The 27,748-nt window shown below is 49.5% G+C and overlaps 1 protein-coding gene across 1 annotated transcript in view; it reads right to left on the minus strand.

Annotated features, from left to right (window-relative positions):
• Positions 1-27,748, minus strand: part of LOC135806395 (agrin-like) — a 53,604-nt gene that overhangs the window by 17,265 nt on the left and 8,591 nt on the right. The window contains exons 5-8 of the mRNA XM_065320573.1: positions 24,469-24,795; positions 4,693-4,911; positions 2,938-3,123; positions 2,599-2,721 (exon numbers count right to left, since the gene is read on the minus strand). Of these exons, the coding sequence (XP_065176645.1) occupies positions 2,599-2,721; positions 2,938-3,123; positions 4,693-4,911; positions 24,469-24,795 (855 nt within the window). The remainder of the gene's footprint in view (positions 1-2,598; positions 2,722-2,937; positions 3,124-4,692; positions 4,912-24,468; positions 24,796-27,748) is intronic.

Raw genomic sequence — 27,748 nt, forward strand, 5'->3', positions numbered from 1 at the left:
ACAATATGATAAAGAAGCTAGCTCCTGCGATTTCTTTTCCACTCAGCCGCCTATTTAACCTCTCCTTTACCACAGGCAAGTTCCCTACCGACTGGAAACTGGCTAAAATTGTGCCTATTTTCAAGTGCAAAGGCAGCAAGTCCCAAGCTAGTAACTATCGCCCAATTCCCCTCCTGTCCTGTATTTCCAAACTTTGCGAACGGCTCTTCTTCAATCAATTATATAATCATATTTCTCCTGCTCTGGATCCCGCGCAATCTGGGTTTCGTCGTGGTGACTCGACCGCTCTACAGCTCACCAAGCTGATCCAAAACATTGCCGACCATCATCATATGGGGCGGAAAGTTGCCATGTGCATTTTCGACCTCGAGAAAGCTTTCGACACCGTGTGGCACCGTGCATTACTTGCTAAACTTTCCAAAGTTTTCGGTGTGTGTGGCGCAGCGCTGGAGTGGATTACAGACTACCTATCCGGCAGAACGCAAGTTGTCTTTGTAGGTGGACTTCTCTCAGATGCTTCACCTGTTCTGTCCAGAGTGCCCCAGGGATCCATCCTAGGGCATCTCCTTTTCCTAGTGTATATTAATGATCTTCCCAGTCATGTTGAAGGTGTGTCCTTATTTGCTGACGATACTGCACTGCTCCGGTTCGATGAGTGTCTAGACAGGCTGCGAGACAGTCTCCAGCGCGGTATCAACGAAGTCCATCAGTGGATGACTACCTGTATACTAAGACCTAATATCGCCAAGACTGAGATATTATTCCTGCCGAACTCAGAGCCAACCTATGCATTCACTCTTCCCGCATCCCTCACAGACCTCACAGTGGTAGAGCAACACAAGCATCTTGGTTTGGTCATTGACTCAGACTTATTGTTTAGTAGACATGTCAAATATATCTGTAGCAAAGTCAGTAAAGCTGTTGGCTACCTCGTGTCTCACTGCTCCCACCTACCGCTTGAATGCATTCTCCTTTTTTATCATTGCTATATTCTCCCCATTTTTTCTCTATTGCTCAACCGCCTGGTCATCCCTACTAAGTAAATCGTTAATGAGTACCCTGGAAGTCCACAATAAGAGGATACTGAAAGTCCTTTTCCGCAAACCATCATACTTTCCTTCTGCCGAGCTGTATGATATGTTTAACACCTTCCCCATCTCTGCAGTGGCGGATCCAGGGGCGGGGGGGGGGGGGGGGGGGGGGGCAGGGGGCCTGCCCCCCCCCCCCTTTGAAAATTTCGACCTTGGTCTAGGATTACAGTAGTCAGTACTAGTAGACTGTAGAATGAGCGAAATGACTTGGCGTGTCAAGTGGGTCACGCGTGCTGGGTACTTATCCGCCCGGTGTCACGCACTAGTCAGCACGCTGTGTACAACTACTGTACGCACTGCGGCCTGAGGACACGGCCGCACTTCAAACATGTGAAAAACGTGCCAAAAATGCAGGGCCTGGTACAAAATGCAGCTAGTGCAGCGATCGCGTTGGGCTGAAGTCCTGTACGGTGCTGTCGGCTTCGTCCTTCCTTTTTCTTTTTCACTTATCACAATGTCAGAAACTAAACGCTCTCTCTCTCTCTACTTCGCGTGTAGCCAACGGGTTACCTTCAGATATGCGATGAAGAGGAAAGGGTCTGACATCAGGTCGTTCTTCAGTGATCCGGTAGATAAGAGAGCTCGCGTTGAAGAGCCGTCCAAAGGTCCGTCGCAACCGCTACCAAGTGGAAATGTTCCTGCACTTGCGACATTACCCGAACCTGCTCCTGAATGTGAAGTCATTTCAAGTCATTCCTCCAGTGACAGTTCTCTGCCTGGATCTCCGGTTTCGCACGCCAAGCCCACTGAGAGTATTAGCACTGTTCCAGCGACGGAATATTACATGTATATTTGTGGTAACTTTGTAACATACAAATACCTGCTAGTAGAGTAGTGTCGCCCTAATGCCTGAGTTACACCACAGCTTGACAACACTTCCAGTGCAGTTTGAAAATGTCGTGAGAATGGAATACAGCAGCTCTTCACAACTTCAGGACTTTGTCGTTGTTGTTTTGTTTTGATTGGGGAGGGGGGGGGGGGACGGGTACCTTGGGCCCCCTCTTCGGCCAAATCCTGGATCCGCCACTGCTCTAGTCAAGCGGATCGAAAACTGTGTATTGTTGTTCATTCTATTCGTCTTGACAAAGCCCCACCACACTTGCGTAAATATAACTGGTTTCTTCCCACTCGTCCTACGCGCAATCACTGCACTTTGCCAAAAGCCCGAACATCAGCTTATACCATATCTCCATTTTTCGCTGCCTATTCTCTCTGGCTGGCCCTGCCTCTATCAGTAAAATCGTCTTGTACGCTGAATGATTTCAAGGCCAACATGAAGCTCGTGTTCTAATAACGGCTAATTCTTCATCGAGATTTGTTTCTCTTTGCCTCCAGTAATGTGTAATATTTATTTATCTTTGCTTTGTTTTTCTTTACTGCCATGGCTGGCTACCGCCCCCCCCCCCCCCTCCATATTGGCCTTTATTCTCTGGCCATGGGAAGGTGAAATAAATATAAATAAATAAATGTTTGCACAAGCAGCATGACAACAACGTACACGACATACCTTCACAAGCTGTCCCCTTTCCATAATATCCATTCTTACACAAACATTCGAAGGAACCTATGGTGTTATTACATGATGCCATTGCCGTACAATTATGGCCACCAGCAGTACACTCATCGATATCTGTCAAAAGCACATGTGCAATACGCATATTATCAACAGTACATGTACATCAACATTTAATATCAGCAGACGCTGTTGACAGAGCATTTCAGGAACATTTCCACTGTGCATGTATACCTCAAAAACCTCTATTATACTACATTCCTACATTTACTATTTTACTACATTCCTCGACAAAAATAGATTTTTAAACGGATTTATAATGTACACACTTACCCTCACACGTCGGTGTGCCATTGATCATGGATGGCTGACCGTCAGCTCCGCAAACCACGCTATTGGCACCATTCAGCCGATATCCATTTGAGCACGAAATGCTCAATCGTTCATTGTGCGTGAAGCTCTCTTCGCCTTTGCCAACTAACCCATGACGGGGAGGACTGGGAACTTTGCAACTTACAACTGAACAAAACACACACACACACACACACAAAACAACAACTCGCTCAACATCAGCAATCGTACCACTCAGTCTCTACATAGATAATAACTATGGGGTCAGAAAGTGTGATAAAATATTAACTGGTTTGAGGGAAAGAGACAAACGGGAAAAGTCTGAAGAAAAAATTGACTGTCACCACCAGGACTCGAACCAGGGACCTCCGCTTGTAGCCAGCGATGCTCTCACCACTGAGCATAAATAGGCACAACACTGCTGAACAGATTACTGAACAGATTACTGCGCCACCTATTGCGCCACCTAGCTTGAACAGATCTCCAATGCGAAAAACAACCTTCCAACTCGTACGGTTTGTGGGCTAAGGTACATGTATGACCAAAGAGGGAAAGGTGAGCGCAACGAAAACGAGTCACAGCTAACTCCAACGGCAACAAAATATGTCTACCGTTACTGAGGCCGATGCCGAGACCAGTTGAAGCTTGTAACAGGATTCTAACAAGTTTTCGTACAGCATCAGCTCTCAGTCTTCATGAATCATCGTTGTACTGAGAACCAAGTACAGGTCAGTAACCATCAAAAACCCGGCAAAGCTGGGCCCAGGGAAGCAACACATAAACACTAACTAAAACATCAAAATAATTATGATATCTAAGAATGAATGTGCTAACAACAAGGGTCTAGGTATCAACCGCGAAGGTGTGTGCTGCATCAGCTATGAGAACATGACAATCAAAACACACAGGCATAACTTACACAGCGGAATAGCAGCAGCCATACCTTGCCACAGAGAGGGGCGAGAGTGAGTCGAGTGGTGAGGATGAGAGTGATTGCGAGAGCTAGTGTTATGTTGGTGATAGTCAGATATTGATTAACAAGTTATATAATAGGTGTGCGTAGGTTTCCGTATGCTGCAATAATTGCACCTGCAGATCATAGGAATCCGATGTGCTCTCCTAGCCGTCGTTTATTGAGCATTCAATACTTGCACACATATTAATTTTCTGTTGTGACCCTCTCCACTGCCGTTGTACACATAAGCGGCTTGCCACGAATATGTCAATAATGATAATTCCACGGATATGTCAATAACGATAATACCACGGATATGTCAATAATGATAATACCACGGATATGTCAATAACGATAATACCACGGATATGTCAATAATGATAATACCACGGATATGTCAATAATGATAATACCGGTACATTGGGTACATTTTACAACTTTTTCAATTCTCTGGTTAGACTCGGGTGGAGAGCCAAGGATTAATTTATAAGAAAAAAAGAAAAGGGGACCAAAGAACTGAAAGTTAAACTATAGTATCCACTACCACCACCAGCTACTTTACAACAAGTCCATGCCATAACATTGCACGACACAGTACCGTTGGTCAGCGTCGTGCAATGTTATCGCATGAGCTGATTGTAAAGTAACTGGTGGTGTTAGTGGATACTACAGCATAACTTGTAGCTCTTTGGTCCCCCTTTTCTTCTTATAAATTCTACAGTTCGTAGTTTTATCTGTAGTTGGAGTATGCAGAAACAGAACGTGTAGTATGCTAAACTCACCACTATTGCAACTGGCACGCTTCACAACAGTGACGTTCAGGTTCCCAATGCAAGCCTGTACTCTCATCCAACATTCATTCAAATATGTCAGGCCATCAGAGCCGCACACACTTGCCGCTTCGTTGGGGCATGTTGTTTTGCAGATGCACCTAGCTTCTCCTTCGTCCACTATGCATCTTTTGTTAGCCGGGCAAACATGCAAGAGAGATGAACATGGATCTGCAAGAGGTGAGAAGAAAGCGGTTAAATGGTTGAGTGAAAGCGAGAGGAGAAAAAAAGAAATCTCGACCTGCAACTCATATTATAGCAAACATGGAGCTGAGTGATGTGCTCAAACAAGATTGAACCCTTTGCGAGCCGCCTCATACTTGAATGCGTGGAATTCTACGCATTCAACTGTGAAACGTCAACAGGTCGTAACTCGGTCAAAACTATCTCAAATTCAACAATCCAAATATCCAGGTGGAAGAGAAAACTTTCAGCGTTCCGTTACCGTTAACACCGTGCAAGCAGTCGGGAGCAGTTGATGAACTTGTGTGCATCATTAAGATAACTAACCCTTTCCCAAAGATGCCAAAATGTTTCGCAACTTATGGTTTTCACAACCGTGCTAAAACAAGTACAAGTTGCTGAAATCGCATCCATATTTTCAGGGAAAGCTCCAAAGTTGCTAGCATCGCAACTGTTAAAATAAGAGAGTTCTACCACCAAAAAAAGCAGCAGAAATAGCAGAAGTGCTGCAACAGCAAACTCTATACCCCTTCCTGCTGCGAATCACAACTTTACACAGTGCAAGTAGCCTGCTGTATGCACCTTCCATCATTCCAGTGCACGTAAAAGGGAATGCACAAAACGTAACTACCGTTCATCTATTGTTTCTCTAAAAGGAGTCTGAAACTTTACCTGCCAACCAGCCCGAATTGGCCGGGACCGTCCTGATATCGAGGGTGGTAATAGGCACCCAAAAGAGCATTTGTCGCATGCCTCACGGCTACATTTGTCACATGTCTCACGGCTACATTTGTCACATGCCTCACGGCTACATTTGTCACATGCCTCATGGCTGCATTTGTATACATTTTTATACCTACATGTAGGCATGTCATTGTCCCGAAATGTCAAAATAATCATGATTTCTAAGAATGAATGTGCTAACAACAAGGGTCTAGGTATGAACCGCAAATGTGTGTGCTGCCTCAGTTGTTGTTGTTGTTGTTGTTGTTGCTGTTGCTGTTGCTGTTGCTGTTGCTGTTGTTGCTGCTGCTGCTGCTGCTGTTGCTGTTGCTGTTGCTGTTGCTGTTGCTGTTGCTGTTGTTGTTGTTGTTGTTGCTGTTGTTGTTGTTGTTGTTGTTGTTGTTTTCAAATTGTTGTTGTTGTTTCAAATCTTTATTCTCACGATAGCCAGTGGCCAATAAGAGATAATAGTGTAAGAAAGGAGAAAGAGTGAGGAAGAATTGGGTGGGCAGGGCCTAGGGGTTAATGACTACTTAAGTGTACGGGCAGGGGTGGTTGCCACACGAGCATACAGAGTTGCGTACTTAAGTGTACGGGCAAGGGTGGTCGCTACACGAGCATACAGAGTTGTGCAATAGCAGGGATATCTCGGATTTGAAGGGAGTACGAGAAGGGATTTCGCGAAGCTGGGTGGGCAGGCAATTAAAGTAATGAAGGGCCTTGTACAGGGGAGAATGGAGACAGCGGTCAGTCCGCGGAGTTGGCAAGTGCCAAGTACGAGAGCGACGTAAATTATACGAAGGTTGCACGTTGCTAGCAGTATGCAGCGAGAGTATATGTGGTGGGGCATAATTGTGGCGCAGAGAATGCGCGAAGAGTATATGTTTAACTTTAAAGCGTGAAAATAATGTTGGCCATTTGATGCGATGCAAAAGGTGGGAGTGTTCTAAGTGTGTGTAAAGGGGAAGGTGGAGACATATTCTGGCGGCTTTCCGCTGGAGTCGTTCTAGCCTGTCAAGGGAAGTGTGGGACAACGGTGTGAGAGCATTGCTCGCATATGAGAATATAGGTAGTATGTATGTCTGATAGATGTGAGATAAAGAATCACTGGTGAGTGTAGACCTTAGTCTAAAAAGAATATTGAAAGACTTGAGTGATTTTTTGACTATGTATTCAACATGCTCCGTCCAACGGAGGTCATGCTGAAAGATTATTCCGAGGTGTTTGTGTTTTTGTGCTACGGTAAGCGGACTATTCCTGAGGGTGATCTGGGGTAGCTGTTCAGGGGGGCGGTTATTGTGGTAGAACGGGAGGATGACTGTTTTCTTTGTGTTAACCAGCAGGTGCCATCTTTGAAGCCAGTCTCCAGCTGCTGTGACACTCTGTTGTAGGTTTCGGGTGCAGTCTTGAAGAGTTCTCGCTATAGAAATCAGAGCGGTGTCATCTGCAAATTGGCTACAGGTGGTGCCGGGATTCTCACATGCGTGTGGAAGGTCTATGGTGTAGACGAGGAATAGAAGCGGCCCAAGAACAGATCCCTGAGGGACGCCGGCAGGGATCTCGAGGAAAGGCGATAGGTCGCCATCCACCTGGACCCTTTGCCGACGCCCCAACAGGTACCGTCGAAACCACTCCAGGGCGTTGCCCTGGACACCATAGTGGGAGAGTTTTGCTAGAAGGCCTGCGTGCCACACACGATCGAAGGCCTTGCTTAGATCGAAAAAGCAGGCATTGACGTGTTTCCCGTCGTCTCTCGCAGTGGAGAGGGTATGGACGAGACGGGCGAGTTGCTGCTCAGTGCCGTCTTTCTCACGGAATCCGGACTGCTGGTTGGGCAGGTGGGGTGTGATGTGCTTGTAGAGGAGTTGATGTGCAATTTTTTCTTGGATTTTTGATGTAGTGCTCAAGAGAGAGATGGGTCTGTAATTTGTTGGTTGGGTTGGGTCACCGGGCTTGGGTACTGGAGTAATGGTGGCATCTTTCCACTCCTGTGGGATTTCCCCGGTTTGGAACGATAGATTAAAGAGGGACGATAACGACGGTGCAAGTTCCTTAGCCGCTTCTTTGAGTAGGCGGTTTGGAATAGAGTCGAACCCGGGGCTTTTATTGGTATCAACTCCGCGGAGGAGTTTTTCGACCTCAGCTTGGGAAGTCGAGATTTCTTGAAGGGGACTGAGGATGTCAGGGGTGGTGTTGATGGCTGGAGTTTGCTCATCCGCATTGGCCACGGACAGCTTGCTCTGTGAAATGAAGAATTCATTGAGGGCAGCGGCTTTTTGTGCTGGTGTCGTTGCAGGAGTTGCTTGGCTGACGAGTTCGGGTATGCGTTGTTTTGTAGCTGTAGTTAGGTGCTTCATGAGGCGGTGTAGGGAAGTAGAGGAGGCTGTTGAGTTGTTTACGAAATCCGATTTTGCACGACGCAGGAGGGTGGTGACACGGTTTCTTTGGGCAGTGAACGTGTTCCAGTCGTCGGGCGAGCGTGAGTGAAGGTATATTCTGTGTTTTCTGTGCTTATCCTTGATCTCTTTCAAGAGGCCCTTTGATATCCATGGTCGTGCTGGCACATTCTTCCTGTCCCAAGGGGGGTGAGTGCGAGTAACTTGGCAGTGTTCTTGGGCGATGCTCAGGACTTTGTCGCGCCAGGATCGCCAGAAGGTGTCAACTGGGCATGGGTCGTGTTCGTTTGGATGGTGGTTGAGATTTGTGCGTGAAAGGGCTTCTCGAAGAAGGTGGATAGTGCTGTCTGTCCATGACCAGAATGTGGTGCTTCTGGATCGTGGAGGGGAGTTGTTAATTATGGGGGGCAGTTGATTATTGATGTGGCCACTGATAGTAGTGTGATCGGATGCGCCAAACGGTGGAAGTGATTGGATATGAATATCATTGGTGTGGAGTGAGGAGATAACAAGGTCTAGACATGAGAGAGGTGTTTGTCGGTGGATGTAAGTAGGGAATCTGACATGTTGTGTGAGGCCGTATGTGTGTAGCAGAGTTTGTATGTCGTCCCCAAGGCGATCTGTTCTGTCTGTGGTGAGCCACGCACTGTTCTTGGCATTGAAGTCTCCAAGTAGTAGGAGGTCGTCACCTTCGGCTCTAGCGGTTTTGATGCTTCTTTCCAGTTCCGCACAGAAGAGGGTGCCATCGCTACGGGGTGGTCGGTAAATGTTTGCAACAACGAGGGAAAGGTTACCGGTGGATATTCTCGTCTGCTGCTGTCATTGGTATTGTCAGTACCCTTGTGTTGAAGCGTTCCGCTATGTACAAGGGAACACCACCACCATAGTCCTGTCTGTCAGCTCTGATCAGCTTGTAGCCTGGGATTGCATAGAGACTGTCAGGGTCTGATGTGTCGGCCCAGGTTTCCTGGACTGCAATGACTGATAGTTCGTTCTGAGATTCAGAGCACGAACGGGTAAAGGTAAGTAGCTCGTCCATTTTGTTGAATAAGCAACGCACATTGGTGCTGAGAAAGTTCAAATTCACTGACATTGGTATGGATTTTTTTTTAATATTCTTATTTTTGTTATTTTTGTTTTTTGTTTTTGTTTTTTTTTGTTTTGTTTTGTTTTTGCTGTTCCTGATGGAATTCGCGTTATGCTGTTGGCTTCCTCTTCTTGGCCTTGGAGCGATGCGACGGGATCGCATTGGGCGGTGTCTGTTCCAACTGGTTGTGCTTGCGGCGTCGCTTGCTGTGTGTTTTCCAGTCTCCCTTGTCTACTGTGACTTGTTGAAGTAACGCGAGGCTGCGTTCGTCGTCATCACTGTACATGGTGTCACTCGTGTCGTCGCTGTCGCTCGTGCCTGCATCTCCCTCGTGATCACGAGGCGTGCTGGTCGCAGTGGCCAGCAGGCTGCTGCTTGGTGACACGGGGCTGGGCAAGTGGTCGTCTTTCGTCGACGTGCTGTTGGCTGGGGAGTCCTTGCTTGACTCTTCTTTATCGCTGCCAGTTGATTTTTCATGTTCAAAACTGTCGTTCAGTTGAACCGCCAGGCTCGAAGCTGAGTCCATACGCGGCAGGTTCGTACTGCATGTACCTGCGGACTCTTCGTTTTTACTACCAGTTGGTGATGTTTCAGGTTCAAAACTGTGTGCGGATTGAGCCGCCAGGCTCGCAGCTGAGTCCATACGCGGCAGGTCTGTGCTACATGTAGCTGCAGTATTACCGGTAGTACTGGCACGGTCTGCGTACGTTCCCCTGCGACCCTCCGCTACAGTGCAGTTGTTGGCTGTGTGGCCTGGCTGTGAGCATTTTCGGCAGGTCTGTGGCTGGTCCTCGTACCGTACTCGAAAAATGTTCTTGGCATCAGCTCGGACAAAGGAGGGAATATTTGTTGCTGGCGTTTTGAAGCGGAATGAGGCGAAACGGACCCCGGTCCCTACGACACGGCCAGCACTGGTTTTGACCTGGCCATGTCGAATTTCCCCCACTACATGGCCAAACTCGTTCAGGGCATTGTCGATCACCAAATTGTCAACCCATATTGGTACATCAAGGATTTGAATTTCCGCTGTGTTGGAGAAAAGCGGACTAACGGGGAGGGTTTCACCATTGAGAGTAATGCCCTCAGCGCAAACATGTTTCACAGAATCCTGAGTTTCAAATGTTACCTTGCATTGTTGTTTGGCGGCCATCTGGACGGAGACCAAGTCTTCAGTGCCGCAGTTGGCGAGGGCCTCCGCAACAGCCAGGTTCTTGGTGCCGCGTGGTGCAGTGAAGACGCAGGTGTTTCGTTTGAGATTGTCCGGCGAGATGACTAACCAGGATGGCGGCGCGGTTGAGCTGCTTGTAGCAGAGCGTGATGAGTGGGCCATACTGGCTAAAAAAACTTCAGAAGGCTCTCGCCAGTTCAGGGACTGCACTGGGTGTCTTCCGTGAGTAGACAGTATCGTTTAAAGACTAACAAAAGCTTGCATACGCAGAGCTCCAAAATCTGCATCCACCTCCTAGTTGCACAAGTTTGGTTGTTGTTGTTGTTGTTGTTGTTGTTGTTGTTGTTGTTGTTGTTGTTGTTGTTGTTGTTGTTGTTGTTGTTGTTGTTGTTGTTGTTGCTGCAGTTGCTATTGCTGTTGCCGTTGTCGTCATTGTTGTTGTTGTTGTTTTTAATATGGTTTAAGTGAGACTCCGTATGGCAATCTTCAAACATTCATAGGGAATGCCACCACGCTCAAGGATTTATCACCTCCTCACAGCAGTGGGATGTGTCGAGACCCCCCCCCCCCCCCCAAGCACACACACACACACACACACACACACACACACACACACACACACACACATACATACATGTTTTATTTCTCGCCGGCCGAGCGGAGCGAGTGAGGCGAGAAATGATTTCTCGCGCAACAAAATTATTTGTCTTGCGAATATGGAATCTGATGTTTTCGCTTTTTGTTGCTGTTCTTTTTGCCTGACTCCTTCAGTCAGTTTTTTGTGTCTCACCAGTGTGGACCGGTTTTTTCCAGCTACAATAGTAGATGAATTTTGACATCAAAAGCCACTGCTTCAGGATGCCTCGCACCAGAAGTTCGCCCTCGTCTCAGCCGTCTGTGCCCCTGACATCTCTGCCACGATCGTCTCCGTCGACACGAATTTCGTCATCGTCGGCCCGTTCCTCGTCTCTCCCCGCCTCAGCCCGTGTACCAGCTCTGTCGGCGGCACCATCGCGACAACCTGCGACAGCCCCCCCCCCCCGTGTGGGCCCAGAACTTGACGCGTCTGGTGGAGCACCAACAAGTTCAACTACAGAGCACACAGGACGAGATCCGAGAGCTGAGGGCAGCGTCCGCCACAGCTCCTGAGGCCAGACAGTCGAAACCCTCGCTTGTCTCCAAGGGCTGCGAGCAACAATTCGACCTGAACAACGAGGTGTTGGCCACCATGGAGAGGGCAACGCGACAGGTCGGCGCAGGACGCCACCAGGACGCCGTTGACTCCCTCCAGCAAGGTATGCAAATTCTCACTAAGAGAAATAAATTGTTTAGGATAGCCGATAAAAAGGGATGGGACACTGTGGCCGAATACATCGGCGATGATTTTGCCGACGACGACGAAGATGCCAGGAAAATCCGCAGGGCCGAAGTGGAGGCCACGAAGAAGAGAAAGGACCGAGGGTCCCGCCGTTCTCCTCCACCCAGATACAACCCATACCCCCAACGGGGCGACGCCAGAGGGTTCGCCAAGTCGAGTACATTTCGCGGGGGGAGTGACCAGCCACTCCGTGCCACTGCAGAATCTGTGGCCACAGGGGCCATTGGGCGAGAGACTGTCGCCAGCCACCCCATACTGGGTCAACGGACCGACCCCGACGCCAGTAGCCAACCAGATAAGTGGCCCGTGGTTGCATGCTCTTTTTTGTCCAATGAATTTAATTCTCGTACACGTATGTCTGATCCGTCTGAGCTCTGTGGAAGACTAAGGCGAAATATCTCGTTTTGGGATTCCATAGGAGTCTCGTCTTTCGCACGCTCTGTAATTCTTAAAATGGGTATATCTCCCCCTTTCATCCCTCCCACCCACCACTTCGTTCCGTAACCATAGTAGCGCCGTAAAGCATGCTGAATTTGTTTGTAATGCCATTGAGGACTTAATCGCAAAAGGCAGCGTATCAAGAGTCGACGCCTCTTCCGTCCACTTATGTAGCCCGCTGGGTGTAGTCGCACAACCCAACAAGCTGCGCCTCATATTAGATCTGAGATTTCTGAATGATCACCTGACTCTGAAAATTTTTAAATATGAGGATATCAGGTCCGCAATGGCCTTATTCGAAAAAGGCGATTTCTTTTTCACGTTTGACCTGGCATCCGCTTATCACCACATCGATGTTGAGCCCAGGTACTGGAAATTCCTAGGCTTTACGTGGCCAACTCCCGACGGCCAGTCGCAGAGCTACGTGTTCAAATCTCTCCCTTTTGGCTTAGCCTCGGCACCGTATGTATTTACTAAGGTCACGCGTGATTTGGTGCACCACTGGAGGCGCCAGGGCATCAAGTGTATGATGTATTTGGACGACGGGGCCGCATGCGATGCGTCCGAGCAAAGATGCAACGAAATCTCAGTCCAGGTACGCCAGGATCTGCTTTCTGCTGGCTTTATTCTCAGCGACAAAAGCCGATTTCAGCCAGCCCGGTCTGGCACTCTCTTGGGCTTCGATCTGGACCTTTTGTCCGGCTTTATTTTCGTCACAGAGCGCAGGGTGGCAAAACTCCAAAACCTCCTCGATTCGCTTGTATCGGCAACTTCCGCAACTGCACGAGACGTAGCCCGGCTTGTCGGGACCATCATCAGCATGGGACCAGCCCTTGGTAAAGTCACCCGCTTACGGTCACGCTCGCTATACGAAGCCATAAACGCTGCTTCCCACTTCGACGAGCTTGTCCATCTCCCACCGCGTGCCCGGGCCAAAATTCTTTTCTGGAGCTCCAGCTTCGATCAATTCAACGGGCGTCCTCTCAAACCTCTTCGTCAAGATACCGCGGTCTTCACTTGGTCCGACGCCAGCGATTTTGGTTGGGGTGGATTTGTGATAAACCGCAACGGGTCTTCCCTAGCAAGAGGACGCCTACCGGATGTCCAGCAAGGTCCCCATACCAGTAGCACGTTCCGAGAGCTGTTAGCCACACAGCGAGTTCTGGAATCGGTGACTAACCAAGTCAAGGGTTGCCAGGTCATCCACCGCACGGACAATCAGGCCGCAGTTGCGATCCTAGAATCCGGCAGTTGACACCCCCACCTCCATGATGTCGCGACCGCCATTTTCCAATTTTGTCTTCAACACAGTATCCAGCTTTCGGCAGAGTGGATACCGCGGTCAGAGAACGACCGTGCAGACTACCTTTCGAAACTGGACGACTCAGACGACTGGATGCTTTCCCCTGCCATCTTTTGCCGTATTAATTCGCTGTGGGGCCCCACACCATTGATCGCTTTGCCTCTCCAGAGAACAACCAACTCCCACGCTTCTGTTCTAGGTGGTGGAACCCAACTTGCGTGACGGTGGACGCCTTTACCGTCTTGTGGTCGGGAGAAACAAACTGGGTCTGCCCACCGATCTACCTGATCGCGCGCTGCATCCACCACTTCCTGTTCTCCAAAGCCGATGGCACTCTTGTGATCCCGTTTTGGCAGTCGGCAATATGGTGGCCTCTGTTGGTCGATGTTGTGTTCACTACTAACACCTCAAAAGTTTCAGGATCGCACAGACGCCACAAGACAAAAGGTCACGTAATTCTTTACGGACTATAATGAATGAACAGTACATTGAGAAGAAGAGACTGGAAAAATACGAACTACATCGGAAAGAGAACTCTAGAACACTAAAGAAAAACAAACCACAGCATCAAGGAAAAGAACAACGCATGAGGGGTAAAGCGCTGGCCAGCCACAACGTGCGTCCAACTTTGGCATGAGCGTACAGAAGAGCGTACAGCGCTCGGAAAGCGGAAGCTAAATTTGGCGGCAAAGCGACAGCAATAGTACGGCGCGCGGCACATAAGCAGTACGAGGCGAGGCACGTATACGCGTGTGCGGCAAACATTACACACCATGTACCATATATGCATGAACAGCGCGGGGCGCATACTAACTCATTCAACATCAGTGCGCGGCGCAGGCATCTAGCTAGCTGGCGCAAGCATGATCATAATTGCATGCCATCACGCAATCAGCTCACATAAATCGCGCATCAAATAAATAAGTAATCACACAAATCAACACATCAACTAAATAAATCAACGAGCTAGCAAGAACACAATTCAAAAATGCAACGAAGAAATAATTACTATTCTAGTCGGTTATTCGCATGGGACCAAGCGCAATGTCCAAGCTGATGAACTGTGATTGCACCAGGTAAGCCCAAGCTCCTGAGCTAACCGTTCTGGTGTGCAGTCTTCTTCGTGCTGCAAACACACACTACACAATGTGTCGTATCTCGTAACAAGTACTGTACCAAATCACAACGAACACTAACAATACGCAATAGTAAACAATAATCAAAAACACTACGCACAAAAGCAAAGCAAGCAGCACCTAGCCAGGGAGACAAGCAGGAGTCACGGTCGCAACGAGATCTCGACGACACCCCAGAAGACCTTTCTCCGACACGATACACAACATTCTCCCCACCAAAGGGCTTCAACCACACTGATCACAAATCAAGACGAGGTGGTGGTCGAACGGTACGACGAGATCGACGCGTAACTTGCGGTTCAACGGTCGTCGAAGGTATTTCGACATCATCGACGACGTTGACTGGATCAGCGGTGTCTGCGGCTGCGGCTCAGCGTCCACAGCAGGCGGCTCAACATGCTCCTTCGCTACTTCCAACGGAACCAAGCGTTGAATGGGCCGTAGCATGGACGATTGGCCAACTTGGACTTTGGCCACCCTGCACTTGCCATCTCTTCCAGGATACAGCTCTGCGACCCTACCCAAGCGCCATGATTGCCGCTTCCGGTTGTCGTCGGCAATAAACACAACGTCGTTCACGACAATCGGAGTTGACTTCGACCGATGATACTCACTGAGACGAATGAGATACTCAGACGACCAACGCTGGTTGAGGTGCTCGTAGACGGTGTGGACATACTTGACTCGAGCGGACAACTGCCGTGGATCGAGTGGTCTGTCAGACGAGGCAATACCGGTTGCAAAGATGTCTCCCAACATCATGGCTGGAGTCAGCGGCGACTCGTCAGCTACATCCGTAGAAACCGGAGTGAGGGGTCGAGAGTTGACGACTCTCTCGATCTCCGTCAAGACAGTGAACAGCTCGTCTCGACTCAATGACGCTCGACCGAGAACCTTCTTCAAGGGAGCTTTCACACATGCCACCAGACGCTCATAGAACCCTCCATGCCACGGGGCAGATGGCGGATTGAAGAACCACGGGATTGCCACCTTGTCTGCGGCGGACTTGAACGTCGTAGCATTATCTGAACGTATACGCAGCGGCTTCCCACGACGGGCGATGAAACGACGCAATGCTAGCAGGAACACCTCTGTCGACAGGCTATCCACGAGCTCTAGGTGCACTGCGCGAGTAGTACCGCACACGAAGAGTGCGACCCACACTTTCTGAACATTTGATGAACTGCGCACGTACAACGGACCTGCATAATCAATACCTGTGAGACCGAATGGCTGGTGGTGCTTCACCCTGTCTGAGGGCAACGGCGGCATCTCCTCAGCAGCAGTCTGTGCGCGAAATCTGCGGCAAACAATGCACTTCTCCGACACGCTACGAAGAAAACGACGAGCTCCGAGAATCCAGAACTGCTGTTGTAGAAACGCAAGCACGCTCTCTACACCCTGGTGCATTCGCTGAAGGTGAGCATCACGCAGAAACAACTCACTTAGATGACATCTGCCCAGGATGATCGGATGCTGAACCTCGTAGGACAGATCGCTCTCCTGCAGACGACCACGAACTCTGAGCAAACCAGCTTCATCCAGAAACGGAGACAACTTGAACAGCTTCGAACCCTTCTTCAGTGGCTCCTTGCTCCGCAACTGGGACAACTCCTTGGGGAAGCATTGCTCTTGGATGGCGCGAAACATCACAGACTCAGCAGATGGAATCAATTCTGCACGCGAAACACCCTTGTGTCGCCATGACAGCATACTTGCGACCAAACCGCGAGCTCGTTGCCACTTGGAGAACTTCTCCCACGGCCAAACAACTGGAGTGTCAACCTCCACAGCCGACACGCGTGCTTCGGTGACGGACTCATTGGTGCTCTGAAACGAGATGACTGGTGGCCACTGAGACTCATCGCTCAACCATGACGGACCATGCAGCCACATCTCCTTCTGCAAGTCACACACTGGGACACCACGCGAGACAAGATCTGCAGGGTTGCTAACTCCTGGACAGTGACGCCATTCTACTTGCAGCTTCTGCGAAACTTCTTGCACTGCAGCAACTCGATTAGCAACATACGTCTTCCAGTGATACGACGGCTTTGAGATCCAGTGCCATGTGGTTAGGCTGTCTGTCCACCCCACAATCCTTTCAATTGGCACTCTCAATTCATTGACGACAAAGGACAACATCTTCACGCCAAGACACACAGCCGACAATTCCAGACGCGCAAGAGTGGGACGTACAACAGGTGCAACCTTCGCCTTCGCACACAACAAAGAAGACGTCAAACCGGACACAACATAGAAACAACAGCCATAGCCCTTCTCGGATGCATCGGAGAATACATGCAAAGTGACTGGAGCATCTGAAGTACACCCGATCCATCTGGGGATTTTAACGGAAGAAAGCGCTGCGAGCTCTCCCCACCATGAAGCACATCGGACAGCCAAATCAATAGGGAATGGGTCATCCCAACCACCGCCGAGCTTCCAACTCTCTTGCAACATCATCTTGCCTGGCACAACTGCGGGTGACGCCCAACCTAGCGGATCGAACACAGCGGCAACACAACGCAACAAAGCACGACGAGACCAACCAGACACTTCCTTGGGACACTCAACATCACCGAGCGCAGCCACCGAAATACAATCTGACTCGGTGTTCCACACAATACCCAGTGCCTTGGAACCAGCCTCGGGGTCTGAGGTCATCGTGTTCCCTCGCCACTTCCGCAACTCCATGCCTGCTCCCTGCAAAACATTAACGCTATACTCCTGCAGCTTTTCAGCATCCGCACAGCATGGCAAGCTAGAAACGCAATCATCAACATAAAAACTACGCAGCAGCAGCTCTATGATATCACGCTCAGCAGCAGAAGCAGACTCGAATGCACTATCGAGATGAAAGCGCAGCACAGTACTAAGTATGAAAGGAGAACAATTCACTCCAAAAGGCAGCTTCTTTAAACGCCAGATACACATTTCTTCGCTACCTATCTCAGGCCAAACAAAACGCAGATATGGCCTATCTTCTTCACGCATTCCGATCATAAAAAAAGCCTTGCGAATATCGGCTTGTACAGCACATTCATACTCACGGAACCTGAGGAGGACACCAGTGAGATCCGGTAGGAGTGATGGCCCGGGATCGACCATGTCGTTTAGGGATGGTGCTCCGGTGCAGGCGGCGGATGCATTGAAGACGACCCGTGTCTTCGTCGTTGAGGCGTCGCTACGGAATACGGCATGATGCGGCATGTAATAGCCGGCTTCCTCCGGATGCGGTTCCTTTTCAATGGCATCCAGCTTCAAGTACTCAGTGATGAGGACGTCATCATACGCTGGACGTTGACCTCGTCTCTGTAGCTGCTTCAGCAGTGATTGTGCCGCTGCCATCGCTTGGTTGAGGTTGGCTGGCGGACGCTTCTCAGATCGCCATAGCAATCCCACTTGGTAATGAGGGCCTTGCCGCTCTATCGGGAAGTCCGGTAACGTCTCAGCTATTTCCGGCACCTCTTCCATCTTCCACAGTCGGTCAAGTTCAATACAACTCACACTGACGGTCGCTGACTTGGTTTCACTATTAGCCGGTCCTGACAGCACCCAGCCTATTTCAGTGTGCCAGGCCGTCTCTCCATTGATTTGCTCCTTGCGGAGAAGGAACTCATTGCAGTAGTCAGCTCCAATCAGCATGTGCACTTCGCTTGATCCGGCCTTTGTCGAGTCATCAGACAGCTGCAATCCCTGTGACTGCCAACGTGCAATTGTGCTGTCTGCTAGCGGATCGAATCGGAGACCTAGCGACTTCTTTTGCCAGGCATTGATGGAAATGGACTTCGTTGCACCCTTGATGGTGACACGGTACCTGTCCATCTTTTCAAACTTCGGCTCCACGTCAAACGCCTTCAGCCTGACAGTTTGCGATCCAAGGTGTGCCGGTTGCAGCGAGTTCACCAGTGGCGCGGTGATGAACGATGCCTGCGCACCTGGGTCGATGAATATGCGTACACTGGCCTTTCGGCTAGGTCCTTGTACCTCAGCCACGCCGGTCATCAAGTGCACGCTGTTTGCACTACATTCATACGTACCGACTTTCGATTCGGCTATCGGTTCGGATGTTACCTGTTTGTCCTCTCTGTGCAGTAGACTGTGGTGTCGCTTGTTGCAGTGCTTGCAACGACCCTTGTTCTGACAATTCATCACTCGATGTCCTGGTCTCAGGCAGTTGAAACACAGTCCCTCTGCCTTGACGTACGCGTTTCGGTGCTCAGACGCCATAGCTGACAATTTCTTGTTAGCCTCATCAACGCTGACCGTCAAACACTCTGCCGACGCAAACGGTATACGTTTGTCGCTGGTGCTAGACTTGGCAGGCTTCAGCTTGCTACGTCCGTGGGCTGTTTGATAAGCCATACCATCCTCCGCAAACGCCTTCAAGTCCTTCGTGTAACATCTCTTCTCGATCAAGAAGGCCTTAGTTTCTGCCGACACAGCTTCTAGCAGGACTTGACGTACGACACATCCGAACAATTCAGTGTCGTCCAGCTCACCGATTTGTCCGCGGCTAGAGGTACGGCTAGGCCTGGCGAGTTTTGCCCACTTCTCCGTCTCGCGCGTCACTCGTACCACAAACTGGTAGAAACTCTCATCACTTTTCTGCTGTATGGCCATCAGGGCTTGCCACGCTTTGTCGGCGGTCTTCCCATGCGCCATCAGCAGCTCGCGCTTCGCTTCGGCAAAGGTGTTGCAGCCATAGCATGCACCTTCCAACTTGCTGCCAGCAACAGCCACGCGCAAGCGGATCAGGTACTCGTCGTCGCTGAACTCATTTTGCTTTGCCACATCCTCGAACAGTTCGAGATAGGTCTCAACAGTCTGCTTACCGTCGAACTTCGGCATCTTGATGGCAGCCCTCTTGCTCGCTAAACTGCCATTCGTCGTATTCAACAAAGTGCTCTCATCACTCTGAGTCTCTCGTGTGTGCTGGACTTGCAACTCCAAATCTGCAATCCTCGCAAGCAGCTGCTCGTCATCTTTCCTTTCCAATCTACTTCCTGCTCGTTCGTCGCGCTCTCTTTCTGCACGCACTTTCTCCTCGTGCTTCTCGATACGCTCCTCTACGTAAGTACGCAATGCCTCTCCAGTGTAGCCATAAGCTTGACCATTTGCGATCAGCGTCGCTTCTACCTCATCCATGTTCACGCGTCTCTATCCTGGCGTGGTCGCCAAAAATGTTGTGTTCACTACTAACACCTCAAAAGTTTCAGGATCGCACAGACGCCACAAGACAAAAGGTCACGTAATTCTTTACGGACTATAATGAATGAACAGTAGAATACATTGAGAAGAAGAGACTGGAAAAATACGAACTACATCGGAAAGAGAACTCTAGAACACTAAAGAAAAACAAACCACAGCATCAAGGAAAAGAACAACGCATGAGGGGTAAAGCGCTGGCCAGCCACAACGTGCGTCCAACTTTGGCATGAGCGTACAGAAGAGCGTACAGCGCTCGGAAAGCGGAAGCTAAATTTGGCGGCAAAGCGACAGCAATAGTACGGCGCGCGGCACATAAGCAGTACGAGGCGAGGCACGTATACGCGTGTGCGGCAAACATTACACACCATGTACCATATATGCATGAACAGCGCGGGGCGCATACTAACTCATTCAACATCAGTGCGCGGCGCAGGCATCTAGCTAGCTGGCGCAAGCATGATCATAATTGCATGCCATCACGCAATCAGCGCACATAAATCGCGCATCAAATAAATAAGTAATCACACAAATCAACACATCAACTAAATAAATCAACGAGCTAGCAAGAACACAATTCAAAAATGCAACGAAGAAATAATTACTATTCTAGTCGGTTATTCGCATGGGACCAAGCGCAATGTCCAAGCTGATGAACTGTGATTGCACCAGGTAAGCCCAAGCTCCTGAGCTAACCGTTCTGGTGTGCAGTCTTCTTCGTGCTGCAAACACACACTACACAATGTGTCGTATCTCGTAACAAGTACTGTACCAAATCACAACGAACACTAACAATACGCAATAGTAAACAATAATCAAAAACACTACGCACAAAAGCAAAGCAAGCAGCACCTAGCCAGGGAGACAAGCAGGAGTCACGGTCGCAACGAGATCTCGACGACACCCCAGAAGACCTTTCTCCGACACGATACACAACAGTCGATGATACCCGCATTTTTCGCGCCTTCGTCCGTGACACTTTGCTTCTGCAACCACACCAGGACATGTTCAAATCCGGCCACTGCAAGTGGAATTTCTTCACCTCCAAGATTCCTCGTTGTGAAGTAATCGCCATTAGGATCTGCGCCTGCGGCAAGCACCAACGCCAACGTGTCCCTGTGCCCCTTTGCTGATGCCCAGCTGAACTGTCCTCGATACTCTGTTTATCATCACGCATGCTTTAGTTCTCATTTGTTTTACTTTGCTCTTTGGTTTACGGTTACTAGTACTGGCGGGATGCCATAAGTTCACCTCCCCTCCCCCGTGCACTTCGTTGTTAACCTGGATTATTCGTGAATAAATGTAGTGATCCTTATAAACACCGGCCGACACCGATCCTCATTGCCCTGGGCATTTCCCCATGGGGAAGGGTGGGTTACAGTGTGTGCATGGTCTCACCTTGGGCTTGCACCCGAGTGAGCGGGGCTTGGTAGAGATAGTCTGCAATTAAATCTGCTTGGTCAGCTGGATGCATATTGGTACAGGGTGTACTAGAGGATGAGTATCTGTACAACTGTGTAGGCGCCTACATTGTGCTCTGTGAGATTTCAGATTGCCCCACTACACCCGTTTTCCTGAAGGTACGCCTGGCGTACTGTGCGTTGACGAAGGAATCCCAGTATAACTGTCTTACTGGAAGAATGCATTGTGCATTGCGTGATGGCGGAGGATTCCCAGTATAACTGTCTTACTGGAAGAGTGCATTGAGCATTACGTGATGGCGGAGGATTCCCAGTATAATTGTCTTACTGGAAGAGTGCATTGCGCACTGCGAGACGGCGGAGGGTTCCCAGTATAACTGTCTTACTGGAAGAGTGCATCGCGCACTGCGGGACGGCGGAGGATTCCCAGTATAACTGTCTTACTGGAAGAGTGCATTGTGCGCTGCGAGATGACGGTGGAGGCCCGGTATAATTGTCTTACCGGAAGAGTGCATTGCGCACTGCCAGACGGCGGAGCATGCCCAGCATAACTGTCGTCCTGGACGGGTGCATTGTGCACCGGTACGAGACCGGCCGAGTGACACTTTATCTGCCTATTGCATAAGCTCATTGTCTGTTTGTTTAGGCCGGGTGGCGACCGTTAACGGTCGTTAATTGGGTTTCTAGTAATCTGTATGCAGTGCATTGGGGAACGGGGGGTTATCCCCCTTTCTTGTTACGGCCTGGCCGATACTGTGCAAGGTTCCCATTGCAGTCGCCACTCCCACAGGGAGCCTTGACCACCTGATTTTCCGGGGCGCTGTCTGGCTACTGCCTATGGTTGCTTCACATATTTCTTGCACCCTGGCGTCTAACCTCACTGTACTGTGTGCTTCTCCGGTGTTCTCTCTCTCTCTATCTGTCTTCCTGCTGTTCTCCCTCTGCCTCTCCCGCTGTTGTATCTTTTGCTCCAGAGTTCTTTCAGCACGGACCCTGGGAGGATTGTTTCCGCTCAACCCACCCAGAGCTGCAGCGGCTCGCATCGATGGTTCCGGCATTCGCGCTTGCTGATCGCGCGAGCTCTACAATTAAGAAGTACTCTGGCGCATTGGGCCGTTATGCGGACTGGGCATCTCACTACGATCTACCCGTCCTTCCTGTCAGGCCCGCCGACCTGGTTCTGTATATGATGCATCTTCTACAATCCGGGCACACTGTGTCCCCGATCGTTTCCGCCATGAGTGCTATCAATTGGGCACACGAGAAGGCAGGATTTGACCCAGTCACTAGCTCCCCGATCGTGTCACAGGTCTACCTCGGCTGCCAGCGACTCCTCGCGACGCCTGCCTCGAAGAAGCAGCCACTGTCACCCGACATGGTCAAGTCCCTGGTCAACCAGTTTCTGACACCTGATGTCGACTTGGACACCCTCCAGACCCTCACCCTCATTGTGGTGGGCTTCTCTTCGTTCCTGCGCTGGGACGAACTGCATCAGATCCGGGTTCACCAGATTACTTTCACGTCCACTCACGCCGCTATATTCGTGCCGCGTCGCAAGAACGATCAGCTACGCGAGGGGCATGAGGTACTGATTGCCCGCTCCCCATCAGAGTACTGCCCGGTCAGCCTCCTCAGCCGGTTCATTCGCCAGGGCCGCCACAGCGAGAACCAATTTCTGTTTGGTAAAATATCTCGCGGTTCGCGGTCGCCCGATCAAATTCGCAACACGCCGATGTCGTACTCCCGGGCTTTGGAGAAGGTGCGGCTGCTGCTCCAGGGAATTGGCCAGGACCCTGCCCGCTTCGGTCTCCACAGCCTCTGGTCTGGTGGCGCTTCAGCTGCGGCCGTAGCTGGAGTTCCGGATAGGCTCTTCAAGCTGCACGGCGGTTGGAGGAGTGATGCCGCCAAAGATGGCTATGTGGAGGATTCCACTGAGCACCGTCTTCTGGTCTCCCAGTCCCTCGGACTCTGAACTCTTTGTTTCCATTGTGCTCTGTAGCATGTCTCTCGTTCTCTCTTTTGTCCATCCTCCTACCTTCTCCCTCCCTCCGCTGCTGTTCTTACCGCGCTTTGCTTTTTCTGAGTCACATCTGGCTGCGGCCTACTACCCTCACTCTGTGTGCTCCTGTCTCTGTTGTCTGGGTCCATGTCGTTATGTCGGTGTATGTGGAGCGAGAAGTTTTATTTCTCGCCGGCCGAGCGGAGCGAGTGAGGCGAGAAATGATTTCTCATGCAACAAAATTATTTGTCTTGCGAATATGGAATCTGATGTTTTCGCTTTTTGTTGCTGTTCTTTTTGCCTGACTCCTTCAGTCAGTTTTTTGTGTCTCACCAGTGTCCCCACCCTCCCACCCTTCATGTCTGCCCATCTTCTTCCATTTCTTTCTTGGCTGTAGATATGTTGTGCCTGTTTTTATGCTGCCAGGTTGCCACTTGGGGTTATACACCCGGTTTTTTCCCTCATTCCTGCGTCCATCGGCGCGAGGGTTTTTTCCCGGCTGGCTCGGTCCAGAGAAATTAATCTGACGATCCCAAGTGGTGCTTGTCCTGGCTTATTATGTTAGATGAATGTGCTAATTCCTTCCTCTTGGGGTCTGTCCCCCTCTTGTTGCTCCTAGTTTTCTTCTGCATTCCGGTTCACATCTGGCTGCGGCCTACTACCCTCACTCTGTGTGCTCCTGTCTCTGTTGTCTGGGTCCATGTCGTTATGTCGGTGTATGTGGAGCGAGAAACATACATACATACATACATACACAAAGTCCGAAAATTCAATTCACTGAAACCATGTTACCCTCGTCCCAGGTCATAAGTTCCCAATAAACCATGGGTCTGGGCACAGTTTGGAACCCCTTAGACATGTACTTCCAAACAACACCTGAACCTTGTACCCTCTATTTCTCAGTCATGGCCGTAAACCGTCTCTGTATGCCTTCCTGGATTGGACGCTTTGCAGTGATGCAAAATAGTTATGCTCCTGCAGTTCAAATCTAGTGTACTCAAGTTAAACTGATGAGGGATGCATTCCTCTAAACATCGTGCATTCAGCAGGGAATACTTCTTTCTCAGAGGTTTGCACAGTGGAATTGAAGGGGCAATGGGCTTCTTGTTGCTTCGGATGGCAATCATGGGTCAGTCAGTTGTCAGGACAGAAACGCGTCAACCCCCAAGTAGGGTGCACCGCACACTTCCGGACTTGACTATAAAAAATGTTGTCAATATTGCCGCCTTCCACATAGCGGGAGCTTTTAATATTACGGTTTTATACTTCAACAGTGGTATCTCACCTCCAGCAGTAGTCCTTCTGGATTGCGGGGCAATGAAGTTGGTGACGCTATTTCTGTGGAGGGTATCTATGGCTGTAGCTGTGCGGCGGGTATTCATGGCTGAACCACACCTGTCCATTGGCACCACAGCGATATCCTCATTCAGCTGGCACGCCAGCTTCTCCATGGCACACTGGCTCCGATAAAGCTCCCGGCCCAAGCTACTCTCACCGCATACAGATCCATTGCCCGCAGGACAGTCACGTGTGCAGCTGCAACGTTCTAATCCCGTGGCTGGGTTAGTCTCGCAATGACCATGGCGGTGGCAGTTCAGTGATTTGCATAGTTCTGCAGATAAACAAGACATCAACCAGTATCTACATTATGCTTGGCTTGCAAGGCAAAATCAAACTGTGAATAGTTACATGCACATACACATCAGTCAGAACAACTCGCAGTTTGACGCTGGGCCATCATTATGATAATACATTATACCATTAAAGGAGGAAACCTGCTCTTATATCTATTGTGAGGGCAGTCAGTGGTTGGTAAAGGTATGGTGGTATGGACTAGTTAGGCGGTGAATGTCGGTGTTGTCGGTGTTGTTGTTGTTGTTGTTTGAATTCTTTATTCTCACGATGGCACCATCGCCAATAAGAGATAAATTGATGAGAAGGTGAGATTGTGGGTTAAACAGTTGGAAAGTGATTTACATCACTTTGAACTTTACAAGTATGGGAGAGGGTGAGCGCTGCAGGAGCAGATTGAGTTAATCAGCTAGTTTGGAGTTGACAGGAGGGCATGCACATCGAAACCACGCCTTGTCAACGACCCGTTCTTGCTCAGTTTTAACGACCACACTCAGCAAAGAACAAAACAACAACGAAACACAACGACACACCAACGCTGATGTGGCATCGCAAATCCCGTACCGTGCACGCAGGCACTGGGTTGCAACAGAAAAAAGACGCGCTGCAAGCGTGCCAAGCAGCGAGTGAGTACAGAACGCGTACTAATGCCAGTCATGGCAACGGCAGATAAAATTATGGAGATCGACCCGCGCATGGTTCGATCGAGAGCAGAGTACGAAAAAGGCACACATTCAAACTGTGAAGAAGCAGAAGAGGAAAAACGAAAATGAACACTTGTGTCGTGAAGTGCTTCTGTCCAAGGGTGCTCGCACCCGACGGGGTGACAGCGCCCCTAGTCAGACAAATACAAGGCAAACGAAATAGAAATTAGCTGAGTCACAGCGCGGGACTCCGAAACGAAAACCGGTGAGTATGTTAATATTAATTGTTCGTACCTGCTGTACAACGTAACAATTGCTCAAATTCATAACGTAATTTCAAACTAGCACTCGTAGAATTGTAGTGCGAATGTGCCACTCGATTATAGTAACAACGACAAAGAGATACTCTTCTAAACATCAGCAGTGAGCAGATTTCTTGTTTGAAAGCAGGTCGGGAGGAGACGTCACGAATGCTAGCAGGGAGGGCATTGTAGTATTCTAGGGACTTGTACAGTGGGGAGTCTTTACAGCGATCGGTTCTGGAGGTTGTTGTTGTTGTTTGAATTCTTTATTCTCACGATGGCACCATCGCCAATAAGAGATAAATTGATGAGAAGGTGAGATTGTGGGTTAAACAGTTGGAAAGTGATTTACATCACTTTGAACTTTACAAGTATGGGAGAGGGTGAGCGCTGCAGGAGCAGATTGAGTTATTTAGCAGTGAGCAGATTTCTTGTTTGAAAGCAGGTCGGGAGGAGACGTCACGAATGCTAGCAGGGAGGGCATTGTAGTATTCTAGGGACTTGTACAGTGGGGAGTCTTTACAGCGATCGGTTCTGGAGGGTGGGAGGTGCCAAGTGCATGCGTGTCGAAGGCTGTACTGGGCCGTAACTTGAGCGGGGGTGTTGAGCAAGCGTATGTGTTGTGGGGCATATTGGTATTTTATGGAGTGAGCAAGAAGGGTGAGCTTCACTTTGCGGCGAGAGAACATTGTCGGCCATTTGAGCCGATGGAGCAGTGTTGAATGATCCAGAGGAGTGTAAAGGGGGAGACGGAGGCAGATTCTGGCCGCCTTGCGCTGGATTCGCTCAAGACGGTCAAGGGCTGCGATTGAGAGCGGGGTGACAGCAATGCATGCATATTCAATTATAGGCAGGATATACGTTTTGTAAATGAGAGAGAGTGATTGTTGTTTGAATTCTTTATTCTCACGATGGCACCATCGCCAATAAGAGATAAATTGATGAGAAGGTGAGATTGTGGGTTAAACAGTTGGAAAGTGATTTACATCACTTTGAACTTTACAAGTATGGGAGAGGGTGAGCGCTGCAGGAGCAGATTGAGTTAATCAGCAGTGAGCAGATTTCTTGTTTGAAAGCAGGTCGGGAGGAGATGTCACGAATGCTAGCAGGGAGGGCATTGTAGTATTCTAGGGACTTGTACAGTGGGGAGTCTTTACAGCGATCGGTTCTGGAGGTTGTTGTTGTTGTTGTTGTTGTTGTTGTTGTTTTCTAATTTGGATTCGCGAATCAAACGGGAAAATGTGTCCAATGACAGGAAAGTGGATATGGAAAGGAAAAAGCGAGAGACAATAATACTACTGAAGCATAATGCTTAGCAAAAGGAAACACTTCAGGTTCTTGAACAAGATTTTGAAACCTTCTCGTCAAGTGCAATACAAGGCAGAGCATATGAACAAGGACATGTCGACAGTGGATTGCACAACACACACATTCCACGTGACAACATAGGGCAACCAAAGACTACTTGCACTCCCATCCTTTTCATTTGGCTGACCCGTGCAGCTCTATCTTTTGTTTTTGGTGCGTGTTTTGGGCCGTGATGCCGAGACCTCAGGTCGGCAGAGCCATCAATGCCCCACCATCACTGCTGCGCCATCTCGGCGCAGCTCCTGCTCAGCAGTCGTCACGTTTGTCCCAGTCCTAGTACCATTGTCTTTCATGTTTATTAATTTTTAGTGTTGGGTATGTGAACATAGTAAAGAAAAAACTAAAACTAAAATTTAAAAAACTCCGGGTACAAGATGGTCAAATATGCCGGCATCAACATCAAACAGCGTGTGCAACTCGTCACCAAGTCTGTGAGCCGTTTGACTGCAAGCCGTGATACTGGACGCATACCATCGACAGTGTTTATTGACCTTAGCAAGGCCGTTGACTGCGTGCGACTCAACAATGACTCCTCGCGCGATTGCCCCATCAGCGAATGATGATTGGTGGAACAGTGCTTGCATGGCTCGCTTCCTATCTTTTCGCTTGTTGCTAGATG

This window comes from Sycon ciliatum, chromosome 1 (genome assembly GCF_964019385.1).
Source record: "Sycon ciliatum chromosome 1, ocSycCili1.1, whole genome shotgun sequence".
NCBI classification, from domain to species: Eukaryota; Metazoa; Porifera; class Calcarea; order Leucosolenida; family Sycettidae; genus Sycon; species Sycon ciliatum.